Source organism: Lontra canadensis, unplaced genomic scaffold (assembly GCF_010015895.1).
Source record: "Lontra canadensis isolate GAN:19392208 unplaced genomic scaffold, GSC_riverotter_1.0 scaffold9, whole genome shotgun sequence".
Taxonomy (NCBI): Eukaryota; Metazoa; Chordata; class Mammalia; order Carnivora; family Mustelidae; genus Lontra; species Lontra canadensis.
In genome coordinates, this window is record NW_022631003.1 from 3578520 (window position 1) to 3601188 (window position 22669).

At 37.2% G+C, this 22669-nt stretch overlaps 1 protein-coding gene across 2 annotated transcripts in view; it reads right to left on the bottom strand.

The window, feature by feature from the left end:
• SYT1 (synaptotagmin 1) overlaps window positions 1–22669 on the bottom strand; it is a 543751-nt gene that overhangs the window by 92244 nt on the left and 428838 nt on the right. For both annotated transcript variants that reach the window (XM_032854709.1, XM_032854708.1), the window contains exon 8: window positions 3982–4099. In XM_032854709.1, coding sequence (XP_032710600.1) covers window positions 3982–4099 — 118 coding nt within the window. The remainder of the gene's footprint in view (window positions 1–3981; window positions 4100–22669) is intronic.

Consider the following 22669-nt stretch of genomic DNA (forward strand, 5'->3'; position numbering starts at 1 on the left):
AAATAGCTATATTCAGAAACTCTAGCTGTTGCTCGCAAATACTTGAGACTTGGAATATTAAGCTTGTCAGTACAGAGGTCTACTGTAGACATGTGAATGGTCCAGTCAAGTTTGTCCCTATAAGAAGGGTTGGAATTTGTGTGACTTGCTATATGGATAGATTAGAGAGGTAAAATGTTGATGCAATGTATTTTGAATTTACACAGTAGAAAAGAAACCTTGCAATAGAGTAGTAAGAAAAATTAAAGTTGTTTTTTTCCATTTTTTTCCCTAATATTTCCTGTTTAATTGAATACCTTGTCTTAATTCACTGTTTGGTCTATGTAAAACATAGGTCTACTGATCTCATTTTTGCCTTAACTGACCAGCCAGTCCTATAAAATGAACCTTTCTTTTTCTCCCCATTCAATCAAGAATTGGTTAAACTGTTCATTGGTTGCTTTCACATTTTCCATTTTTAGCCCAATATTTCATAAAGTAACAGAAATGATTACAAGAATATTTAGTGAGCACTTAGGTGTGCCAGACCCTGTGCTTTATTTCTCACAACACATTTATAAAAAAATCCTATTACTTCCACTTCATAGATAATGCAACTAAGGCTCAGAAAACTAAATAATTTGTCCAGTGTCAAATTGCTGGTAGTGGTAGAGTGGGATTCCAACCCTAGTAAAACAACCCACTTTGGTTCCAATTAACCCAATTAACTAGCCATTTCCAGCAAATGTAGTTAAACATTTGATTTACCTGGGATGATCTCATTATATAATTTTGGTCTCAGACATAGGTTAAATTACTTTGAGATAGACCATCCAAGTTCTTAAAGTTATTTTAATGGTAAGTAGGTTAAACAAATTTGAAATGCAAGACTTGTTTTTCCAGGCCATAGCTCTTCTGTAAATAATTCATTATTCATTCAGCAGCTATGTTCAGTGCTACCAGTCAGGGCATTGTGGGAGATAGAAATACAGAGCACAGTCTAGTGAGAGAAGCGTGATGTTTGAAGGGTGTAAACAAACTGCTGTTGGCATTTAAAAAAGGAAAAGATGCGTCCTGTCAGGATGAGTCAGAAAAGACTTCATGAAATCCCTCCACCCAAATGTTCTTTTCTCTAGACAGCCCGTGGCTTGTTTCCTCACCTCTTCCAGGTTGTGGCTTTCTCTGACCACCACACTTAAAACTGCTCCCCAGTATTTCTTCTCCTACTTCCCTGCTTTGATTTTTCCATAACACTTGTCATGTATTGGCACACTGCATGCTTATTTATTGGTTCTGTCTCCCCAAATTAAAATGTAAAGTGTACAAGGTCAGGGCCTTTGGCTCTTTTGTCCACTGATATAAATCTAGTCTAAGAACAATGCCTAACACAAAGGAGGAAAACACTATATTTTGTTCGACAGATGGAAAAAAAATAAGACTTAAGCTTGGCCTGAAGAATGGATAGCATTTAGCTGGGCATTGTTGGAAGGAAAAATTCAAGGTGAAGGAAATGATTTAAACAACAAACGGAAGCAGCAAATTACATAGTCTGTTTGAAGAGCTGCGTGCTGGTTAAATTTGGTTAAAATACAGAATACAATTTGGTTAAAATACAGAAATGCAGTGGGACATAGTCTGGAGGGATCTGTGTTATGTGGACCTGAATGACTGACTTAATTTCACAGAGAGATGGAGCCCTTGAGATTAGGAGTCTTGAAATAACCTTATTTAATATTTAATAATTAAACAAAAACATCCCAGGTAATTCCAATGTAGGGGTAGACCCAGGGTGTGTGGATCCTGAAGCTAATATAACTTTAGACCCTGGTGAAACAGTCCACTTTGGTTCAATTATCTAGCCATTTTAGCAAATGGAGTTTAACATTTGAAAAAAAGAACATAAACAAGAAAAAAGAAACTAGAAAACAATGAGCATATATGACTTCTGGCCTTGCCCCTCTTATGTCACAGTGCTGAGATAGTGCAGTGGGTGGTAGGAGTCCTCCCAGCAGCCCTTCCTTCCCATGGTAGCCACCAATAACCCAATTACACATGGAAGTGATTACAAGCTACATAAATTTATTCTGCCAGACCCAACTTCCCTTAACTAAATCTCAAAAATGCCTGTAGCCACTCAGATGCTGCTGAGCAAGAAGAGGTGGATGATGGTGGCAAAGTCAGAGACTCAGACAGTGACTGACAAATTGAGGCTGAAATATCAGTGATCATGGGAACGCATTTCTAGGACCTTGGAAGAAGACAGAACAAATGAGGGACCCTGGAGTTTTATTGGCTTCATGGTTAAGCTGCTTCTGGAACTCTGTTAAAGGGAATACAGTGGATTAGAAGGAAGATTAGGGGAGTACTAGATAGAGGTAATGAGGTGTTAGTTGGCCTGGGAGTTGGGAGAGGAGTATGAGCAGCAGAATACAAAGACATTATGACCATTGAACCAAAGGAAAGAAAGGTCAAAGGTGCCTGAAATCCTACCTCAGGATACTGAGTAGTATCTGGGAGTCAACTGTCCTTAAAGCTGAGAATTTATCTGTACATTAAATGATCTTTTGTTTTAGGTTTGAATACCCTGCATTTATTAGATTACCAGTGCTCAAGTGATCACATCTTTGGCCATGGCTTTCAAGTCTTTTGACAAGACCCTCGTATTGTTTGGTAGCTTCCTTGCTTTCTGGTTAGATGAGATGTTCTAGGCTTGTATACTTCCTGTGACACACCTGGAACCTACCGTTTCTCTAGTAAGTACCAGGTTTTTTCAGTGAGAAACTGTTTTCAAGCCATATCTGGTGTTAGGGATGCTCAGTGCCACTGTATTTGTATATATGTATATATGCATGGCATATACATATATATACACATATATTTTCCCTCTTACACACATTAGATTTTTTTTTTAATATTTCTGGAGGAAACTGCTCATTGTTTTAAACTTGTTCTGTTATTCTTTAAGCAATGAAAGCTGTAAGCTTTTAAGTGGGGTCTTTGTGACATGAATTAGTGCAGCTTCCCCAGGCAACTTATTTATAAAGAGAAATAAACTTAAATACCAAGAGAATTTGGTTGACAAATTAGTAGTTTAGCAAGTGGAAACTCACCTTTAGCATTTTTGAGCTGTTATGCTTTAGAATATAAAATGACCAGGTTGCATTAGGGTGACTTTTTGAAGTTTGCAATAGAAAGCACTGAATAACCAGTAATGTGGGTTCTAATTCCACAACCACAAACAATGATAACTATAGTGTATTCATGATGAACTTGTGGCATATAAAGAAAATTTCTCATGCTTTAATATTTTACTAAAAAATTGAAAATATAATTATGCAGAACAGAAAATTTAAAAATCCTAGTCAATTGTGGAAATCCTTCAGTTGACTTTGCTTTTGAGCAAGAGTATACTTTTTTTTTTAAACTAAGTTTGGGTTATATAGAACTTAAAATCCAAAAGTCTCCTCCACCCCCATCATAGACTGTAGAAATAAATGCATTGCCTTGAGGAGTCACCCTCAAATAGATTTTGTTTACTTATATTTGAAATGCTGCACCTTTAATAAAACAGTATTACTAAAAACTGTTAGGTTATCAAGTACCTAATAAAGAAGTCTTAGTTAAAACTCTGGTTTCATGTCATGGGTGAATTTTGATTAAAAAAAAACACACCCAGAAAAAAGATTCAAAATGGTCATAGGCATTGCCTTTTGCAAGAGAAGCAGAAGAAAAAAAAAATCAGCTTTCAGTGCAGTAGAACTAATGATTGCTACTCTGGGAATGAAACAGGAAAATAGATTTCATCTTTTATGCCAGTGCCAATAAATTGAGAGCAGCTTCTGGAGCACTGTGTTGGGATGGATTCTGAGACCGCTTCCATTCTCTGTGGGAAGGAAGCTGTGATCAATAAGGAATGGGGAGTCACAGCATGTGTGCGATGCATCTGGTATCCACGATGAAAGAGCATTAAGAAAAAAAACCCAGTGAACATCACAGTCTTACCAGATAAGCCACCCACGTCCATCTTCTTCAGGTTCTTTGCCTCCAGAATGACAACAGTCAGCTTGCCGGCAGTCGGTACATAGCGAAGGGAGAAGCAAATATCACCCAATTTCTCTTGCTGTGAAACCAATAAGAGACTATAAGTAACTTTTCGAATAAAGGTGAATATAGTTTGTACACACACATTGCAAATTCTTCACAAGGAGGATTAGGATAATTAGAATGTGAAAGCTCTTAGGTTCATTGGCGTTTACCCAGTGGTCTTTCATTCACTGAGGTATGAAGAGTGATTGTAACCAATTTTGGTTTTAAATAGCTCATCTATACTTTATCATTCATCAAAATATATCCATAATTCAGTAGTTCAGGAAATGAGACCGAGATGACTTTTTTAGAAACTCTACTCTGAATAGCACTGCAACGATCTTGGCAAAATTTCATAACTTTATTAAATAGCTTTGAAAAGAGTCTAACGCTCCTTTAGTAGAATCAACCTACCCCAATTTTTGTCTTTTTACATTTCAAATAGGATTATGTCTAATGCTTAGATTTTTGGGAGAAGGACTTGTATTTGCATTTGACTCAAATTTTTAAAAGATTTTTTTTAAAAGATTTAGCTCTTTTATTTTTATTTTTAAGTAAGCTCTACACCCAATGTGGGGCTTGAACTCACAACCCTGAGATCAAGAGTCACATGCCCTACCAACTGAGCCTGGTGGGTGCCCCTGGACTGAATCATTAATGAGAAATTCTGAATTCCTAGTAGTTGAAAGGCAACATATAAGAAGTTTTTGCCATTTCAGTTTTACTCCTGTCAAGTGAGATTCAACTTTTTCCCCTTATTCTAATAGTTGTACAAATCAAAGCAGCAGGTTAGAAAATTGAAATATACAGTAATACAGCACATGTCCTAGCCCCTCCCATTGTTTCTGGGGTATCCTATTTCAGGTCCTAGGAACATTCACCAACCCTGTATCTCTGGCATTTCTGAACATTTCAGTCAGAGTTTAAAGTGATGGTATAGAGAACTTTGACTTTCTTTTTTTTTTCCCAGAAAGAACTATGGGTTATTATACCTTTAAGTGTCTTACTTTTTAGGATGATGAATTAAGAACCATGGTATTCAACATGAGGAGAATTTGAATTCACATAAGCATGAGAGTGGGCAGGAGGCTGGCAGTATCTACATGGAATTCTGATACAGGGAATTAGGTATATGGCAAATTGGGGTTTATTTCTTAGGACGTGCTCTCCCCCCCACGCCCCCACCCTGCCCCACAAAGTAAATTCTGATTCTAAAAGTGATGGTTGTATCAGACTTCTGCAGATAGGCTTAACGTAAGAATAAGGTACAGAAGACCTTTTCCTGTTATGCTCTTATTAAAACTGTATTTGGTCTTATCTACAACTTCATGTATGTGTTAAATCAGCCTGAGTCTCCAGTATGGAGGTAATTGCCTAAGATGTAATTTAACAGCTTAAGGAAATACAATTCCTTTTACTGGGTATTCATTTTGTCCATCAAAGAAAAGTGTGTGGGGTGCCTGGGTGTTGCGGTGGCTTAAGTGTTTGACTCTGGTTTTGTCTCAGGTTGTGATCTCAGGGTCATGGGGTCCAGGCTGGTTCAGGGCTCCGAGCTCAGTGGGGAGTCTCCTTGGCACTCTGTCCCCCCCTCTTTCTGCCCATACACTGCCCCATACTAGCACCCATCCCCTCTCAAATCTTAAAAAAAGATCTACTTTTTCTGGTTTATCCATAGGTGAGAAGTAATCATTCCATGTGTGTGTTGGGCAGAGGGAGAGGGATAGATTTTCTGCTTAAGTAATGCTTTATTGAAAACATCACCACATGTGTTTATAAACCCCCCAGTTCTTTGATTCCTTGAGTCCTTCTAGCATCTTACCCATATATCTCTTATGTCACTCAAGACTGTTTTTGTTTTATTGTGCAAATGTCTCCATTTTCCCCCATGACTCCTTGAAGACTGGTCCTTGGCTGATTTATCACTTTTCATGCATTCTCAAAATATAAATAAATGAAAAATTTGGAAAATATCCCTGTTTTGAATTATCTAGGTCCTATCTCCCTTCCATTAGTTTAGATAATAGTTAAATGTGCTAAATTCACCCAAAGTGTCTACTTACTCCCTTTGACTTTACACCTGAGGAGAATCTAGTAGAATATATTCCTTTTCTTGGTCTTCGTGAAAATTCAGAATGGGAATCAAGATGATAGAAATTAATACAAAGTGTGGACAGTTTCATCTGAACCTTATAAATGTAAATGAACAAAATTGTAGTCCAAAAATATTCACTAGGAAGAGGATTCTTTCTGCAGGGTTCTGTCTTTTTGCCACAGTACCTTCCCTGGGGAACTCCATCTGTTTCAGAACCAAGTTACTCTAACTGTTCTAGTTAAGTATTTTAGATATGACTGTTCTTTTGAATGGCCCCTGTCTGTATAAGAGTCTTCAATTTAGGACATCTCCTATTTTGAAGAAACAATACAACTTACTTTTCTTCCAGTACTTTATCATTCAATTCTGTGATATATTGGGAATTTTTGAGATTTTGCATAATCTCTATCCCTTCTCTAGAAGGGAGGAGTTAGTTTGAATCTACCATGTATCAGGTAGGAGAAATAGGTGAAGTTACTTGTAATTATAAAGCTATGGGATGAAGAAGAATGAGTGTGTGTGTGTGTGTGTGGCAAGTGGGAGGATCGATCAAAATTGGTATTTTAGGAGAAAGAAAAACTTGGAAGACTGCTTATTTTCAGATTTACTTTTAACTCCTTAACTTATGAACTTGAATATATAAAATTTCATATGCTTATAAAATTATAACTGACATGACAAATTCAGCATGTCTTTTTATTCTAATCAACTGGAGTTACTTTACAGTATTTGAAACTCTTCCATTTGAAAGATAGTCACTGTTCTGGAATTTGTGTTCTTTACGGCATCAAGCAGATAGAAACTCATTCTCAAGAAAAGGCAATGTCTAATTCATATGAACCTTTAGTTATATTTTTTTGTTGTCACTATCTCAATAATATATAAATATATGTTTTTCTAATTCTTTAAAAAAACAGCTTTAATAATTTTCTAAAACAAAATTTCAGAATTGGGACTTCTGCTACATGCTGGCTTGACTCTAGATTAATTGATGTAGAATATTTCCAAATAGGATGGCAATGTGTTTTTGATATGTTGGGGATGAGCTGGGAACCTGAAGGTCATGTGAAGCAAGAAGAGCCAGGATATGCATCATGGGGAGGCTGTACTTCAGACGTACATGCCTGGCAGAATTCGGTGCTTCTGCTGACCCGTCCTGAAGATGGGGTCTATTTGGCCACAGCTGAAATAAGACTTAGGTCTGAGACTTATGTTATAAGTAAGTGTTGTTACTTTAGAATCTTAGATGGGGGACTCCTATCACTATGAGTTGTGGGAAAGCAAGTACTTTTTTATCATCTATGAAATCTTGCAATGAACTTCTGTGATTAGATGGAGATGTACTCTTGTTCCTGGAGTCTTGTTCTAGCATATGAAGGTTTTACTCTATCTCCTGTCACTTACACAGAAGAACTGGAATGGTTTGAGTTTTGTGGACAGTTTAACATCAACCTCTTATTTCACAATTTTCACATACTAAGAGTTTTTATGTATTACTTTAAAGTTCAAGAAACCAAGATTTTCTCCATTTAAAAAAAAGATTTCTTTAGTGGGGTTATGGTGATGGGGAACAGAAGTGGTTCTGGAAAACTGACATAGAAAGATGACCCTCCAATCTCTATCTCAGCTCCTTACTTCTTGACAATTTCGTCTTGTTTTCTCTACAACAGCCCTGTGAAGTAGGTACTGTTTTGCCCCTTTTAGACATGAAAAGTTTAAGACCCAGAGGTTGCATATGGTTACATAGCCATCTCAGTGTGGACCTCAGCAAGGTCCTTTGACTCAAAATAGTGAGTTTTCTTTACCATCAGATCGCCATCTGGAAAGATAAACTGATACTGCAACTGACAACCCACTTAGATATTCCACTCTCAGTTTACAGTCATGCTGTCTAACTAAATGGTTGTTCATCACCAGATTTCCCCCTGACCTGTTCTTTTCAACGTCCCTTTTGGTTAATGTCACTAAGTAATCAATTTCCAGTGACTAGTGTTTCTTCTGTTTTTCTTTAGTCCTTCAGCCCACAAATCTTGACATTTCTTTCTTTGCCAGTGTCTCTCAAATGGATTTTTAAATTTTACTTAATTTTTCCCTATCCTTATTAACATGACCTCTACCCTCCTCTCTTCTACCTTCAATATGACCTCCATCTCTGCTGTGATATTTGCCACTGTCACCATCACTATCCTCACTGCCATCCCTTCTGCCTCCATTGTGTTTGAGATCCAGCTCTGAACATTTCTGTCAACCTTTTCTTGCAGCAGTCTGATGAAAGATCTCATGAGTCATTGTCTCTCCAAAGTCCGGTATAGACTATATACTAATGCCAGGCTAATCTTTTCAAGTCCAAACCCACTTTCCTGACTTTGAAGAAGCTCTGTACTTTGTCTCAGCCCTAACTATTTAAACCTTCTTCTTCTACTTTACGATCTGCTCAACCTTCAGAATATATTTTGAATCTGACCTCAACTCTCTACTTAAAGGCCTTCCCTCTGGTACAGATAGGGAGACCAACCCTCTTGATTTGCAGAAGACTATTGGTTTTAGCCCTAAATGTCCTGTACATACCCTGAGAAACTTCAGCCCCAGGCAAACTGTTATGATTCATGACCTTAAGCCCAAGTTCTTATTGCTGGCTTAGACCTCTACAGTAGCCTCCTAATAACCTGTCTGCTTCCAGTCTTGCTCCTTTCTAGATTCCTTCTCACCTTCCAGGCAGAAGGATCTTTTAAAATGGAAATCTGATCATGAGGCGGTCCTGGTTACAGCCCTTCCTTGTCTTCCTATTTGACTTAGAATGATCTGAATTCCTTACAAAAAAAGGCCTATTGTCTGTTTCCCTACCTCCTACTGTGCTCCTGATTTTCCTCTCCTCAAGACATGCCAGGCACACTTCTACCTCAGGACATTTGCCTTGGCTGTTCCTTCTGTCTACAGTATTCTTCCCCCAGATACTATCATGGATTGTCCCATTAGTTTATTTAGCTTTCTGCTCATACGTCACTTCTTTAGAGTTTTTATATGGCCATCCTATCTAAAGCCCCAACTGCTCCTAAGCATACACACTACCTGTCCCTTTGCTCTGCTTCTTTCTCATTCTAGCACATATCATTTAAAGTTCCATTATGTTTTTTTAGGTTTCCCCCACCAGAATATCAGGTCTACAAGAGAAGAGAAATATTTTTCTCATTCTCTATGTTCTAAGCCCTAAAATAGTGGCTGGCACAGAGTCAAAGTCCATATATGCCCCTTGAATGAATACATGTAAATTGCTTTCTATCAAATATAGTCAGATTGGTCCCCACATTATACTCTATTGCAACAGGTCAACTTCTCCAGGGAAGCAGACTCAGATTTGCAAGTAGGAGTGGAGTGTTCTTTGGATCAGCACCTGTGGGAGCGTGCAGGTGTATAGGTGGAAAAGTTGGGCTGTGATGTAGTCTTACCAGAGGCCTCGTCCAATCTTATCGGGAGCTCTAGAGCTGGGATAGCTCATCAGATAGGTTCTGAATTCTTAAAAGAGGTGAAATTTTTATGCTCCTGAATCTACCAGTCATTGGGTGTGGGCTGTCCTCACATCTTACCAGCAGTCTCTTCTGCTGAGGGTGGTGCTGAGAAGAAGGACTTCAGTTATGAGCCATCAGCCATCAACGCTCTAGGCAGTCAGATGGTGCAAGATTGGTGTGTGTGGGAGGGAGTTCATCAAAGCATTTATTACTACATTTCCATGAGTTCTATTCCTTTTCACCACCAAATTTTTGCATAATCAGGAAATCCATCTGCAATGTCTTTAGTCCTTTCTGCCTAATAAAATTACTCCGACCTTTAAGCCTTAGTCCAAGTTTATATTGTTAACAAAGTACCCCCTTACTTTTCTAGCCAATGTTGATTTCTGCTAACGATTGCTTTATAGCCATCAGCATAGTGCCTAGCGATGATTTTTTTTCCCCCTCTTTATTTCATATGTGAGTTTCCCTCATCCTAATTTCCAGGGGAGCAGGGATTGTACTTCATAAGTCATTATTATGTGCTTTCTTAATACTAGCAGTATAAATAACTGTTGATTGTTTTTTGAAGTAGTACCTCGCCAACTGTTTGCTTTATAAACAGCATGGACTCTAGTGCTTTATGAACAGTATATCCAGTTTAATCAATGAGTCAGTTAATGAATATATTTGGAGCTCCTTCTTTGTGCCTAGTGCCATAGCTGTAGCCATGTTAGCCCTTTCACAGAACTAGAAATGAAAACATTTCTGGAAATGTAGTTTTTATAAGATAATTTCAAAACCCTATAGATTTGTAGCCAACAGATGAGTACTTCTGCTGGTGTGATTATCTCATGAAGGGGCCTTATTACTATTAGGAATTTCAGGTTTATATATAATTTATTTTAGTCAATGGCCTTGATCACTAGGTGGAAACTGCCAGTTAGTGAAGAAAGTTCCAGCTGTGAGATTCAGAGAAATTAACCCACGCTTTTAGAATATGGAGCTGACAATCAGAAAGAGCCTTTGTTCTGAGCAGCTTGATAATTCTGTTATTTTTTAAAGCAGCCACTGAACAGAGTAGACAAAAATTAATGATTTAATAGACAGCTACAGCAATGCCTTTCCTTTTTGAGAAGCATTACATATATATTTTAGAACAGAGGTCATCTCCAATGGATAAATAAAAAGCTTGACTTAAAATGAATATTTATTTGATGGCTTCTATAGCACCATCCAACATTTTATGTGTGAAAAGAGGGGTTCATCTTTTGTGACCTTGCAAATGGAGCTAAGTTCACAAGCTTGTTGGAAATGCTGTACTCTTGAATGAGTTTTAAAAAGGTACCTGAGTTGACTTAATGCTGTGACATTTTACAAGGACATATTCTATTTATGTTATTCCTAAGATTTTTCCATGTGTCAAATTGGTGATAGTTTCTCTGGGTAGAGGGTTCTTCTCTGAGGTTGGGACTCTATTTAAAGGTTGACAAATTAAAAAATGGCAGCCCCAAAATCTCAAAATGAAAATTCAGATGATTTGCATATTCTTCATTTATAAAAATACTAGGACATTTCCAGTTATAAAAAGGATAATGTCAAGTTTCTCATCTTAATAAGAGTAGCTTTAAATACATCCTTTGGGTGGTAGTAGCTTTCAAATTCATTTTATTCCCACAACTATACTCATACCACTGAATTATCTGCCAAATAAGTACTTACATCTAATGGTCCAGATGGTCACAGTATGAAATGGTGGTCTGGATGTATTGAGGCTAAAAAGACTGAACCTGGCCCAGTGTACAAATACACAGTAAATTGTTCAGGTGAATGAGATAGTATGTTATATCTTTGAATACTTACTTTATGAGGATACTATATAACTTATTAACTCTAGATTCATTTAATTATTCATTTCTTATTTACAAAAAATGGGTTCTACCATAAGACTACTAGTCCAGACTCCAGATACTTAGATGAATAAGAGGACTTTAAAAGTTCTGAAAGAAGTGGAGTGACAGATTTAGATGGAGAAAAATCGTGCAATCATACCATAGAGATGCCACCCATGCTATGGGAGTAGAGAAGGTTGGAACTTCCTAGGGTCTAGTGACAGAACTAAGGAGGGGAATACTTTAATTGGAGATTTTTATCCCTGATAATCATCATCGATTTCTCTGGCCAGCCAAATGCACATTCTTTGTAAAACTAATGGGCTTGCCATGCAAATCTAGCTTTAAAACAAGTCATCTAGCTCTCCCCTTTCAATCAGAGCCTGTATGTATGTATGGGGTGTGATAAGTAAATGTCCTGGGGTAGCAAGTGCCTGAGCTGAGATATGAAGGTCAACAGGAAAAATCTGTGTGAACCACATGAAGAAGAGGGCAAAAAGGTTCTAGACACAAGGATGTACCTGCAAAGTCCTGTAACCACTTAATTCAAGTTACAAATGTTACAAAATGCTTAAAAGAAGTTACCAAGTTTCTACAAATGTAAAATTCATACAATTAAATATATCTGCTTTATGATTTAAATCTTCAAAATTTTCTCTTAATATATTTATTGTCAATTGGAGATGTACTTTACACTTGTAGTCCTATTAGATACAACAGAAACAGGTATTTTGACCAGATCAAAATAAGAATGATGAAAGTAGAAAATCAAAATGCCTATTAAAAATAAGTAACAGCAAAATACATTACAGAAGAGGGAAAAGAGCAATAGACTGAGATGTGGGCATTTATCTACAGGTACTGTTCATTCAACAGATACTTATGGGACATCTCCTACACAGGTACCAGGACATAGTAAAGCATGCAAAAATCAATGGGCAAAATAAACATAGTAAAGTTATGAGTATCTGGCTCATCAAACAGCAAATACTACTATATTTTAACAAAAATCCCATTTCAACCACCTTCTTCTCTAGATAATGACACATTCTTCTGTTCCTTTTCTGAGCCAGACTTCTTGAGTGAATTAGTGACAATCACTGTCCCTATTTATTCATGTTCCACTGGTTTTGTTCTCCATTTTCTTGAAATGGCTGCTGCTAGGGTTTCAGATGACATTCATCGTAGCTGTAAATATGTTTTTTACCTTGAAGTCTCAGCAGAATTTGACATCCCTCTCCTCCTTGGATTCTGTGATACAATGCTTTCTTGATTTACCTGCCTCTCTGGCCACTCAGTCTTGATCTTGGTCTTTCTTAAGCCTTAATCCTAACCCATTTTTTTTTTTTCCATAAACTAGTAGAGGTATACCTGGAGAGCTTCTGAGTTTGGTTGCAGACTGCCACAATAATGCAAATAATCATGTGAGTCAAATGAATTTTTTGGTTTCCAGTGCGTATAGAAGTTTATACTATACTGCAGTCTTTTAAGTGTGCAATAGCATTGTGTCTAAAAAATGTACATACCTTAATTCTTCCCCCCAAAATGCTATCCATCAGCTGAGTGCTTACAACTTGTAATCACTCATCATAGATCATTCATCACAAATATAATGAAAAAGTTTGAAATATTGCAAGAATTATCAAAATGTGACAGAGGCAGAGATTTATAAGCAAATACTGTTGGAAAAATGGCAGCGATAGACTTGCTTCACAAACCTTCTATTTGTAAAAGCTCAGTAAAGTGCAATAAAGGATATTTAACAGAGAGTACAGGCTTGTACTCTCCCTGTCTACAGCTTTAATAACAATGTAAAAGTGATTGCCACGTGCCAAGTGTGTGTCTTCTCTTTACTTTGAGCTCCAGACTCTATCCAACTGCCTTCTTGTCATTTCCACATTAGGATATTTCACACACATCTTTGACTCAAATTCCAAAAACTGAATTCATGATCTAGCTTCACGAACCTGGTTCACTCTATTTCAGTAATTGTTATCAGCCTCCAACTAGTTGCACAAGCCAGAAAACCGGGCATTACCATTGACCACAACTACTTTAGAGTTCGGATTTTATCGGTTAGAAATTTCAGAAGTGGGCTCACTTGTTTTCATCCTTACCCAATAAATCTCACATTCTGTATTAGAATATTCACCACTCTAATCCAGTTGGTCATCTAGATTATTCTAGAAGTCTTTGTTGGTCCTCCTAAATTTACTCCTGAACTATAGAGGACAGAATCACCTTTTAAATAACAAATCTCGAAATCCTCAGGTGGTATCCTGTCTCTCTAGGGATAAAGACCGCCATCTTTACCATCAGTTATAATACGGGGTCTGGCTCCTGCTTACTCCTCAGCCTCCTCTCCTGGCACTTGCCCCCTCTGTGCTCCAGCCACATCAGTTGTCTTCATAGGATCAAATATGTCACATTAACAACATACTCAAGAACCATCACATAAACTGTTCTTTTGTTTGACACATTCTGTCCTTTTGTTCTCCCTGTTTAGTTAACTTTTTCTCATCTGTCAGACCTTACCTCAATATTTACAGAGGTGTTTCCTGACTTGCCAGACTAAATAAGGCTCTTCTTATATATTCCTTAGTCATCCTCCAATACTCTTCCTTGAAATATTGATTATAATAGCCCTATATTATAATCACTTACAGTAACTGTAATCATGGACAGCAATCATGTATTTGTATGGTTATTGCATTGTACCTCATTTCCATGAATTTGATCATCTTTGCATAGTGTCCTTTTATCTATATGCATAGTGATTGGCCCATAGAAGATGATTAGTACATATTTATTGAGTCAAAGAATGAATATGTTTACCGAATGCTTCACTCTGTCAGACACTACTAGCTGTTTGTCAGAATCCACTCAGAAGTGGGATTAGTAATCCATTCCACTTTCTGTCATTTGCCAAAAATGAGCAACACTTAGTCTTGTACTTGATTCAGTTTACCAAACACCTAATTTATGTTTTCAGTATGTCAGTTATGGTGCAAGGTACTGGGAAAAAAAGGCTGACTGAAACTTGTTCTTGTCCTTAAGAGACTTATTCTTGGCCAGGGAGAATAGGTCTAAAACAGAAGTACAACATAAAATGGCAAGTGCCATTATAGAACATGTTTTAGGAAGAACCACTATAGAGAAGGTAGAGGAATTTGTTGTGGTTAATTTTATATGTGAATTTTGAGTGGAAGGTAGGGGAATGTGAACAGAATACAGAATGGAAAGTGAGTCCCAGAAATGTTCTTGTCAAAAGATTCTTCATGCTGTAGTGTGCTGTGATGCCTGAAATACCACCATTCAAACCCTTTTATTAAAGCTTTCGATCTCTAGGAGTCTTTTAAAATGATAAATACCGTTTTGCCCCCTAGTGGATGATATGACAATCCATCATGGTATTAAATTTTAGTGGACAGTTTCTTGGGGGTATGGAAGATTTATCTGAGTGGGAATGAGCAGAAATGGGGAAGATCCTGAGTATGTCTATAATTTGGGATGCTGCTTTACTTAGAAGAGGGCAGAAGTGGGAATCCAGGTAAATCAATTGTATGAGGACATGTGAAGAAAGGAGAAAATGGAAAACAGTTTGGAAGATATCCAAAGATAAACTTTACCAAGTTGCCTTGTCCCATTAATCTTCTCCCTGTGTTAACTACATGTCCTTGATTTTCTGGGTCAGGCCTGATTTTTAATATTCTATTTTCTTGTACAAACGTGACTGAGGCTCTGGGGTTGAGTGGACTCTTAACACTGGTTTCCATAATTCAAATAAGCATTTTAATCCTCTGTAGTGAAAAGTGAAATGTAGATAGCAAGTACTTTTGAAATAAGGACAACTTATTTCTAAATAAAAATGTAAAATGAGCTCTGCACTTAAAAGGAAGACTTATAAAGAAATATGTGGCAGGTGAGCCATTGATCCTCGAACATTCATTAAAAAAAAACAAACAACAACAACAACAAAACAAACTACGAAAAATGCCAGGTAATCATTGGAAGGCATTGTTGGGCACTTTTCACCTTGAGAAGAGTGTTATCTCTTGTGGTGGAGGTAGGCATTTGGATGATTTCTACTTAGGCTTATACTGATAAAGCAGCATTAAATTTTTACTAATCATACTCAACAACTGCAAAGACTTTGCATCCTGACCTTTCGTCACTTGTAGTTATATTTACTTGTGCAGGCTAACTAACTAGAAAGGGGATACTGTGGGGTAATAAGGTCTTGGCAGAGAAAGCTCAGTAGCCAGGGTGCTGTTTTTATCCAGAGACTACTTTTCTCTTTTTAGTTCCACGATGATGATGATCAAGAGGAAGTCTGGAGGGAATGGTAGTGCCACACAGTTAGGAAACATCATTGGCTCCGGAAGGTTTTCCTTTTCCTCCTGAGAGAGCTGGGTAAAAGATGAGATGGTGAATGCTGAGCAGACCCAAGCTGTGCCACTAAACAGCTCTAGGGGGCGCCCTAAGCAAATCTTCTCTTGCTGTTGAACTAGATAAGTAGCACTTGCTGTATCTTTGAGGCTTACATAAGACCCACATGTGAGCCTGGGGGAACACAAAAATCAAGGAGAGGACCGAAAGGAAGGTGATAAAAAGAACTGTGGTATAGACGGGCGAGTCACAGAGAAGCTGATAGCGGGGGGTGGAAAAAGCTTCTTAAAAGCAAGATTAGGGAGGTCAGAGGGGCCAACGCAGCTTCTCCACTCTGGCTTCAGCAGGTTTTGAGTCTGCCCACAGCAAATGGGAGCCTTAAAGAAAAGACAAGACAGGGAAGGAAGGCTGATGAGTTGTGGTTGGGCACCAAGGCAGCGGGCAAAAACAGAGAAAGGAATAAAAAGGAAAGAAAAAAATTGAAGGAGAGAGTAAAAATGTTTATCTATTTCATCTTCTATTAGAAAGAGGGCAGAAGGAAGAGATGATAAGGAAAATCAAACAACTCGGGAATGGTGAAAAAAGCAGTGGAAGGATTTTGAAAGGGTTTTTTTGTGTGGACTCACTTCATAAGAGGTGAGACCTGCTGCCTGGCGAGGGACTACGGGGATGGGACCTTAATTATTAGTTCAATTGGCAAGAACCCAGGAGACGTATTTGCAGTAATTCAACTCCACAGAAATAAAGAATTTGATTTGAACTTTAGATGACAGAGAAGATGGATATATTCTGTAGACTGTGTCAGAAAGAAATGCACAAAGCACTGAGGTGATTTCCTTGAGCAACGTAAAGCTAAGACTGTTAGTTCTCTTCAGGATTGAAATAAGAGATATAGGTTACAGCAACCTCATTGGTGCAAAAAAAAAATCTATATGATATTTTGAAGTTCCATTAACAGCAGCAGGGAGATTTGGCATTAGGATAAGGACATAGGAAAGTGTGAAATAGAAAGCCATTGAGAAGAACATGGGCACGTAGCTTCTAATTTGCTTTTAATCCAGAACAGAGATGCATTCTGGTGGTGGTTGGAATAGCTAGAGAGGTCCTTTACATGTGTGTCAACAAGTCCTATGAGAAAAAAATAATCTGAAGATAAAAAGTTGTACATAAGAATAAGGTAGCATCAGGAGTTTAGCAAGAAGGGCATGTGTTCCTGGGTAGGTGGCCCCTAAAAGTTGCTATTGGGTAACTTTTTGGGGAGATGTAGGAAACTATTTTTGACTGAAAGGAATATATTAATTTTGCAGTAAAGCAAGAGGGAAGTTAGCACTCCAGAAGGGATTGGTTATGGGGGGGGGGGTTGATTCTCCTTAATGGAGGGGAGAACAGCACCTAGAGCAGAGGAATGGATTCTTGGAAAGGAGAAGCATGGGTTAGACGTGGGTGCAAATGTGTAATGGGAAAGACAAAAGCTGGAAAAGATGAGCTTTATGGATGTGCCTGGCTCTCAGAGTCTTTAAGAGGAAGGAGAATGAAGATGGCAGAAATGCAAGAATCCAGGTGAAACACAACTGCCCTTTAGAAAGACTTGTGGAAATGATGGTTCTCATTTGAGAACATGTTTGAAAATAAAAAGGGCATCTATGCAGATAATGCAAAAGTAGAAAATAAAGTCCATGGTCATAAAAAGGAAAATTATGAAAGTATTGTACAAATCAGTATTAAAGGAGATACACACTATACAGCAGAGACATTATAACCTGAAGCTAATTTCATTGGGGTTTGCAAGAAATAGAACAGAAACTATACTTGAATGTTCCTCATCGCCCCAGGTTCTACTGTGCTCTCCGTCTTTGAACATGCTGCTTCCTTTGCCTCGTATAACGTCTCTCCCTTTGTTTTTCTACTGGATTCCTTCTTATTTCTCGACTGTTACCTCTTTATGAGTCTTTCCCTGAGTAAGAGTTTGGTCTTTCTCCCATCTTTGTGCTTCTATGACAATTTCCAGACTCTCAGTATAGCACTTATAATACACTCTACATGTCTGTTTACTTATCTGCCTCTTTCATTAAATAAGTCCAATGTTTTAGTCAGTTTTGTCTAACATGGTGTCTGCCATATGGCTAAAGGTCAGTATAAAAGCTCAGATCAAGAGAGTTTATCTTACTGTAGGAAGGGCATAGGACAGAGAAAAATAGCAATTCTTAGTTTTTGTGCTATAGTAGGAAAAATTTGAAATTAGTTGGTCAAGACTGAGAGGGGAAAAATAAAAGGCTCTGTTATATACCCTAGTGATTAGGGGGTGGGGTAGGGGGAAGGAGGCTATGTCTAGCACCTGGCTGATAAATTTTCTTGAGTTAAGAATCATTTGGATTTCTTATTAAAAGCAAAAAATGGATGTACAATTTTGGGGGTCAAGCTTTCTAGGAGAGTAGGTATGCCGAAGACAATGGATAAAGATCCTTGGGAAAATAACTTGGCAGGGCAAAAATGTAGAAAATGCAAAGAGAAAACAATTGTAATTTGGGAGGACTGCGTAGGCTTTAAAAATGGTACATGAGTAACATCAGGAATTTCTCTAGTTTGATGTTTGAAGAGAAATTGTAACTAGATTTATATATAATAACACAACTACCTTTGAATGGTGAGAATAAAATGAGATTAAAGATATAAAAGAGCTTCATGAAATGAAAGGTATTAACATTATTTTTCTTGCTAGTTTAATAACAGTAGAATAACATTTTGAAAGTTTCCCCTACTTCTTTGCTTCATTATTACTTTTTTTAGACATTGAGGAGCTGGATCTCCTAAAGATGCAGAAGAACCCTCTGTTTCTCGAAGACGTAATAGCTGAGGTGGAATATTTGAGTTTCTAAGTAAGTATAAAAGTCAATTATGACTGGCCATTTTAGTCCTTTCCAGGGGAGTAATAACCCTCTATAGATGGAATGCTATGGGAATTGTAAAAAACCCTTTATTCGAGATGAAGTTTTTGTGCTTACAAACATGTTGTACCTACTGGGTAGTTTCTTTCTTTTTCTTTTTTTTTTTTTTAAGATTTTATTTATTTATTTGACAGAGAGATAGAGAGTACAAGTATGCAGAGCAGCAAGCAGAGGGAGAGGTAGAAGCAGACTCCCTGTCGAGCAGGGCGCCCGATGTGGGGCTCGATTCCAGGACCTTGGGATCATGACCTGAGCCGAAGGCAGCCGCTTAACCAACTGAACCACCCAGGTGCCCCTACTTGGTAGTTTCTTAAGGTCACTGTGAAAACTGTCATTAGATTGTGGGTAATAGAAAAAAATCTTTCTCATGCATAGTCCCTTCAGTTTTTGGATACAGATGAGAGTCTGTGGAACAGTGTATATAGACTACGAATTTGAACTACTTCATCTTGACTGTATCTAACTGACTTGAAGCAATGTGAAGTGTACTTAACTTCAGTGACTTCCTTCAGAAAACAGATTAACGTGAACAACTCAGAGACAATAAATGAACACCCCTGATGACATCTTTCTTAATCTTGTAGTTTCTTAGTGAAGCTGTCTCATCTGCATATTACTTCCCCCCACACCCCCTCCAGAGTTTTTGACTTCTATCTCTTCAGTGGTGATCTTCTGTTCTCATTCACCTCTGCTTAAAGGTTGCACAGCTAATTAGTGTATTTCTCATGTAGGCCTTAAATGCATTGCATGTTGTTACAGAGGAAGTCAAGATCATCTCTAAGTATATCTGGAATTCAATTTGCAAAGATTTCACAAATTGTTCATTTTGCAGAAACAATTTAGTTTCCATCTGGTTTGTCTAGGGGAAAGTTCATTGGTGTTCATTGTTAAGAAAATCAGAACATCATTAGAGAATTCAGTGGTCTCTTGGATGTCACTAAATCACACAGTGCAAAATATACTTTATTTGCAAGAGAGTATGATATGAATTTGAATGGCAGCTACTCTCTTCAGACAAACACATAAGTACATCTTACTTGCTTCATTTTGCATGTATTCAGACTGAAGGTTGGAGCGACCCTGCTGAGATGTCAGATTTTTTTAGTTATGTAAAGTACATCGCAGAATTTTGTGAGCAATGATTACTAAAAGAATTTAAGACCTACGTTATGCAATTGTTAACTCCAGGCATTTTAAACTATGATGATTTTCCTCCTTATTTGCAATGGCATTCTGGCTTTCATCTTTTTGAACATATTTTTATGAAAGAGATCTTCATATGTTTCTAGGAAACATAAACAAAAAACCTGACCCATACATTTCTGATCAGTTTCACCAGATGACTTATCATTTTATTAAGATTTTGTTTTATCTGTGTTTTTATCTATTATATGATATCTTATCAAGGGAAATCAATGCTAATTTTTAAAAAAGTACTTTTTCAAGTGTGAAATCCTGTAAAATCATGTTTACCAACACTGTACCTTAAAATACTTTGTAGATTTCCATGAAATCTACCTCAGAAAAATAACCCTTGTTCAATAAATTCTGCAAAGGGACAAATTAAGAGCCTGAAGTAATCCTTATTTCCATTGCTTTGAAATGAAAATTAATTCTTGGCCAAAAAAAAAAAAAAAAATCATGCAAGTGTCGCAAGACTCCCCCAAATCTTTCAATTAGGAGAAAGAATATGTGAAATAGAAGAGATAGCATTTTGAACTACTGAAACTGAAAGGAACAGTATAAAACTGTTATCTGAATAACAAATGTTGATTAAGATGTGGAGAAAAAGAAATTTTTGTACGCAAATGCAAATTGGTGGAGATGCAAATTGGTGCAGCTACTGTGGAAAATGATAAATAACAAAAAAAAAAAAGAATTACAATATGATCTAGTAATTCCACTGCTGGGTATTTACCCCAAGAAAATGAAAAGACTAATTCGAAAAGATATATGCATCCCTATGTGATTGCAGCGGTATTTACAACAGACAAGACACAGAGGCAAGCCAAATGCCCATCCATAGATGAACGGATAAAGATGTGGGGTGTGTCTCTGTGATGTACTATTACTCAGCCATAAAAAAAGAATGGCATCTTGCCATTTGCAACATGGATGGATGTAGAGAGGATATTGCTAAGTGAGATAAGTCAATCACAGAGAGACCAATACCATGATGTGATATCTGTGCCCCTTGTGTCACATGATGTGTCACTCAGATGTGGAATTTTAGAAACAAATGAATAAAGAAAAAGAGATGCTGAAACACAGTGAACAAATTACTGGTTGCCAGAAGGAAAATGAGTAGGGGGATGGGTAAAATAGATCAAGGGGATTAAGAGTATATTTATTGTGATGAGCACTGAAATGTATAGAATTGTTGAATCATTATATTGTACACCTGAAGTTAATATAACACTGTTAATTATATTTAAAGACCCTTTGCAGATAATACATTTTTTTTTTTTTTTTTTAGGTAGGCTGAGTCCTTGAATATTTGAAAGCATTTGGCTGGAGTTGGTGAACCATAGAGACATATGACTACTTTTGTGAGAAGTTACAATATAAGGATCTTAAAGTTTTAAGCTTATGGAGAAAAACACACAAACAAGTAGAGAATGTATAATAATATAAAACAGTTAATTCGAAATTTATCCAGAATGAATTAAAGGTAGAGAAATGAACCATTGATGTTGCTTATAGGTGAGAATGGTTCAGAGTTAGGTGGGAAAACTTTCTGAAGGAAGATGTTTCTATTATAAATTAAGAATACTTCTCCAAGTGTCCATCGATTGATCAGTGGATAAAGATGTTTGATATATATATACAACGGAATGTTATACAGTCATTAAAAAGTAAAGTCTGGCTATCTGCAACAACATGGATTGGAGCTAGAGAACATAATGTTAAGCAAAAAAAGTCAGTCAGAAAAAGACAAATACCATATGATTTCACTCATGTGGAATTTAAGGAACAAAACAAAAGAGCAAAGGGGGAAAAGGAGAGAGGGAGACAAACCAATAAACAGAGGGTGTGTGGGGGGGTAGGGGATGGGTGAAACAGGTGATGGGGAATGAGGAGAGCACTTGTCATGATGAGCACTGGGTGATGTACAGAAGTGTCGAATCCCTATATTGTACACTGGAAACTAATGTAACCTTGTATGTTAACTAATTGGAATTAAAATTAGAAACTTAAAAAAAAAACTTCAATTGTGTGGGGGTAAAACTTAAAATTGAACAGGTTGCCGAAATACATTGGGGCAGTTTTTCCTGGGGTCTTTGAGAAAGTTTCCTATTCTTAAAATTAAGGTATATTAAGAAAGGAGAATGGACTGGAACCTAAGTCTGTATTCCTATAAGATGTTAGGTTCCCAAAACTTTTGGAGAGAGTTACTGCTGTGGTTATGACTGCAATTAGACTGCTGAGTTCAAATCTTGGCTTCTCACTTACTAGCTGTATGATCAGGGAATATTCTTAACTTCTGTGGAACTTTGTATCCTCACCAGTAAAATGTGAATGATAATTTAAAACAAACAAACAAACAAACTCTAATTCAAAGGACTATTGTGAGATTTAAGGACTTACTATATGTGCAGTGCCTACAACAGAACCTAACAGTAAGTGCTCAATAAATGTTGTTTTTAATTACAAGTCCTCATTTATGGATTTCAGATCTTCCCATGCCATGAAATACAGGGTAGCATTCTTTCTGGTGAGTGAACCAATTGAAGTTCAACCATGTGAAGTAACTAACTTTCCTAAGGGAACATGGCTTTTAGAACTCAGAACACAGGTCTA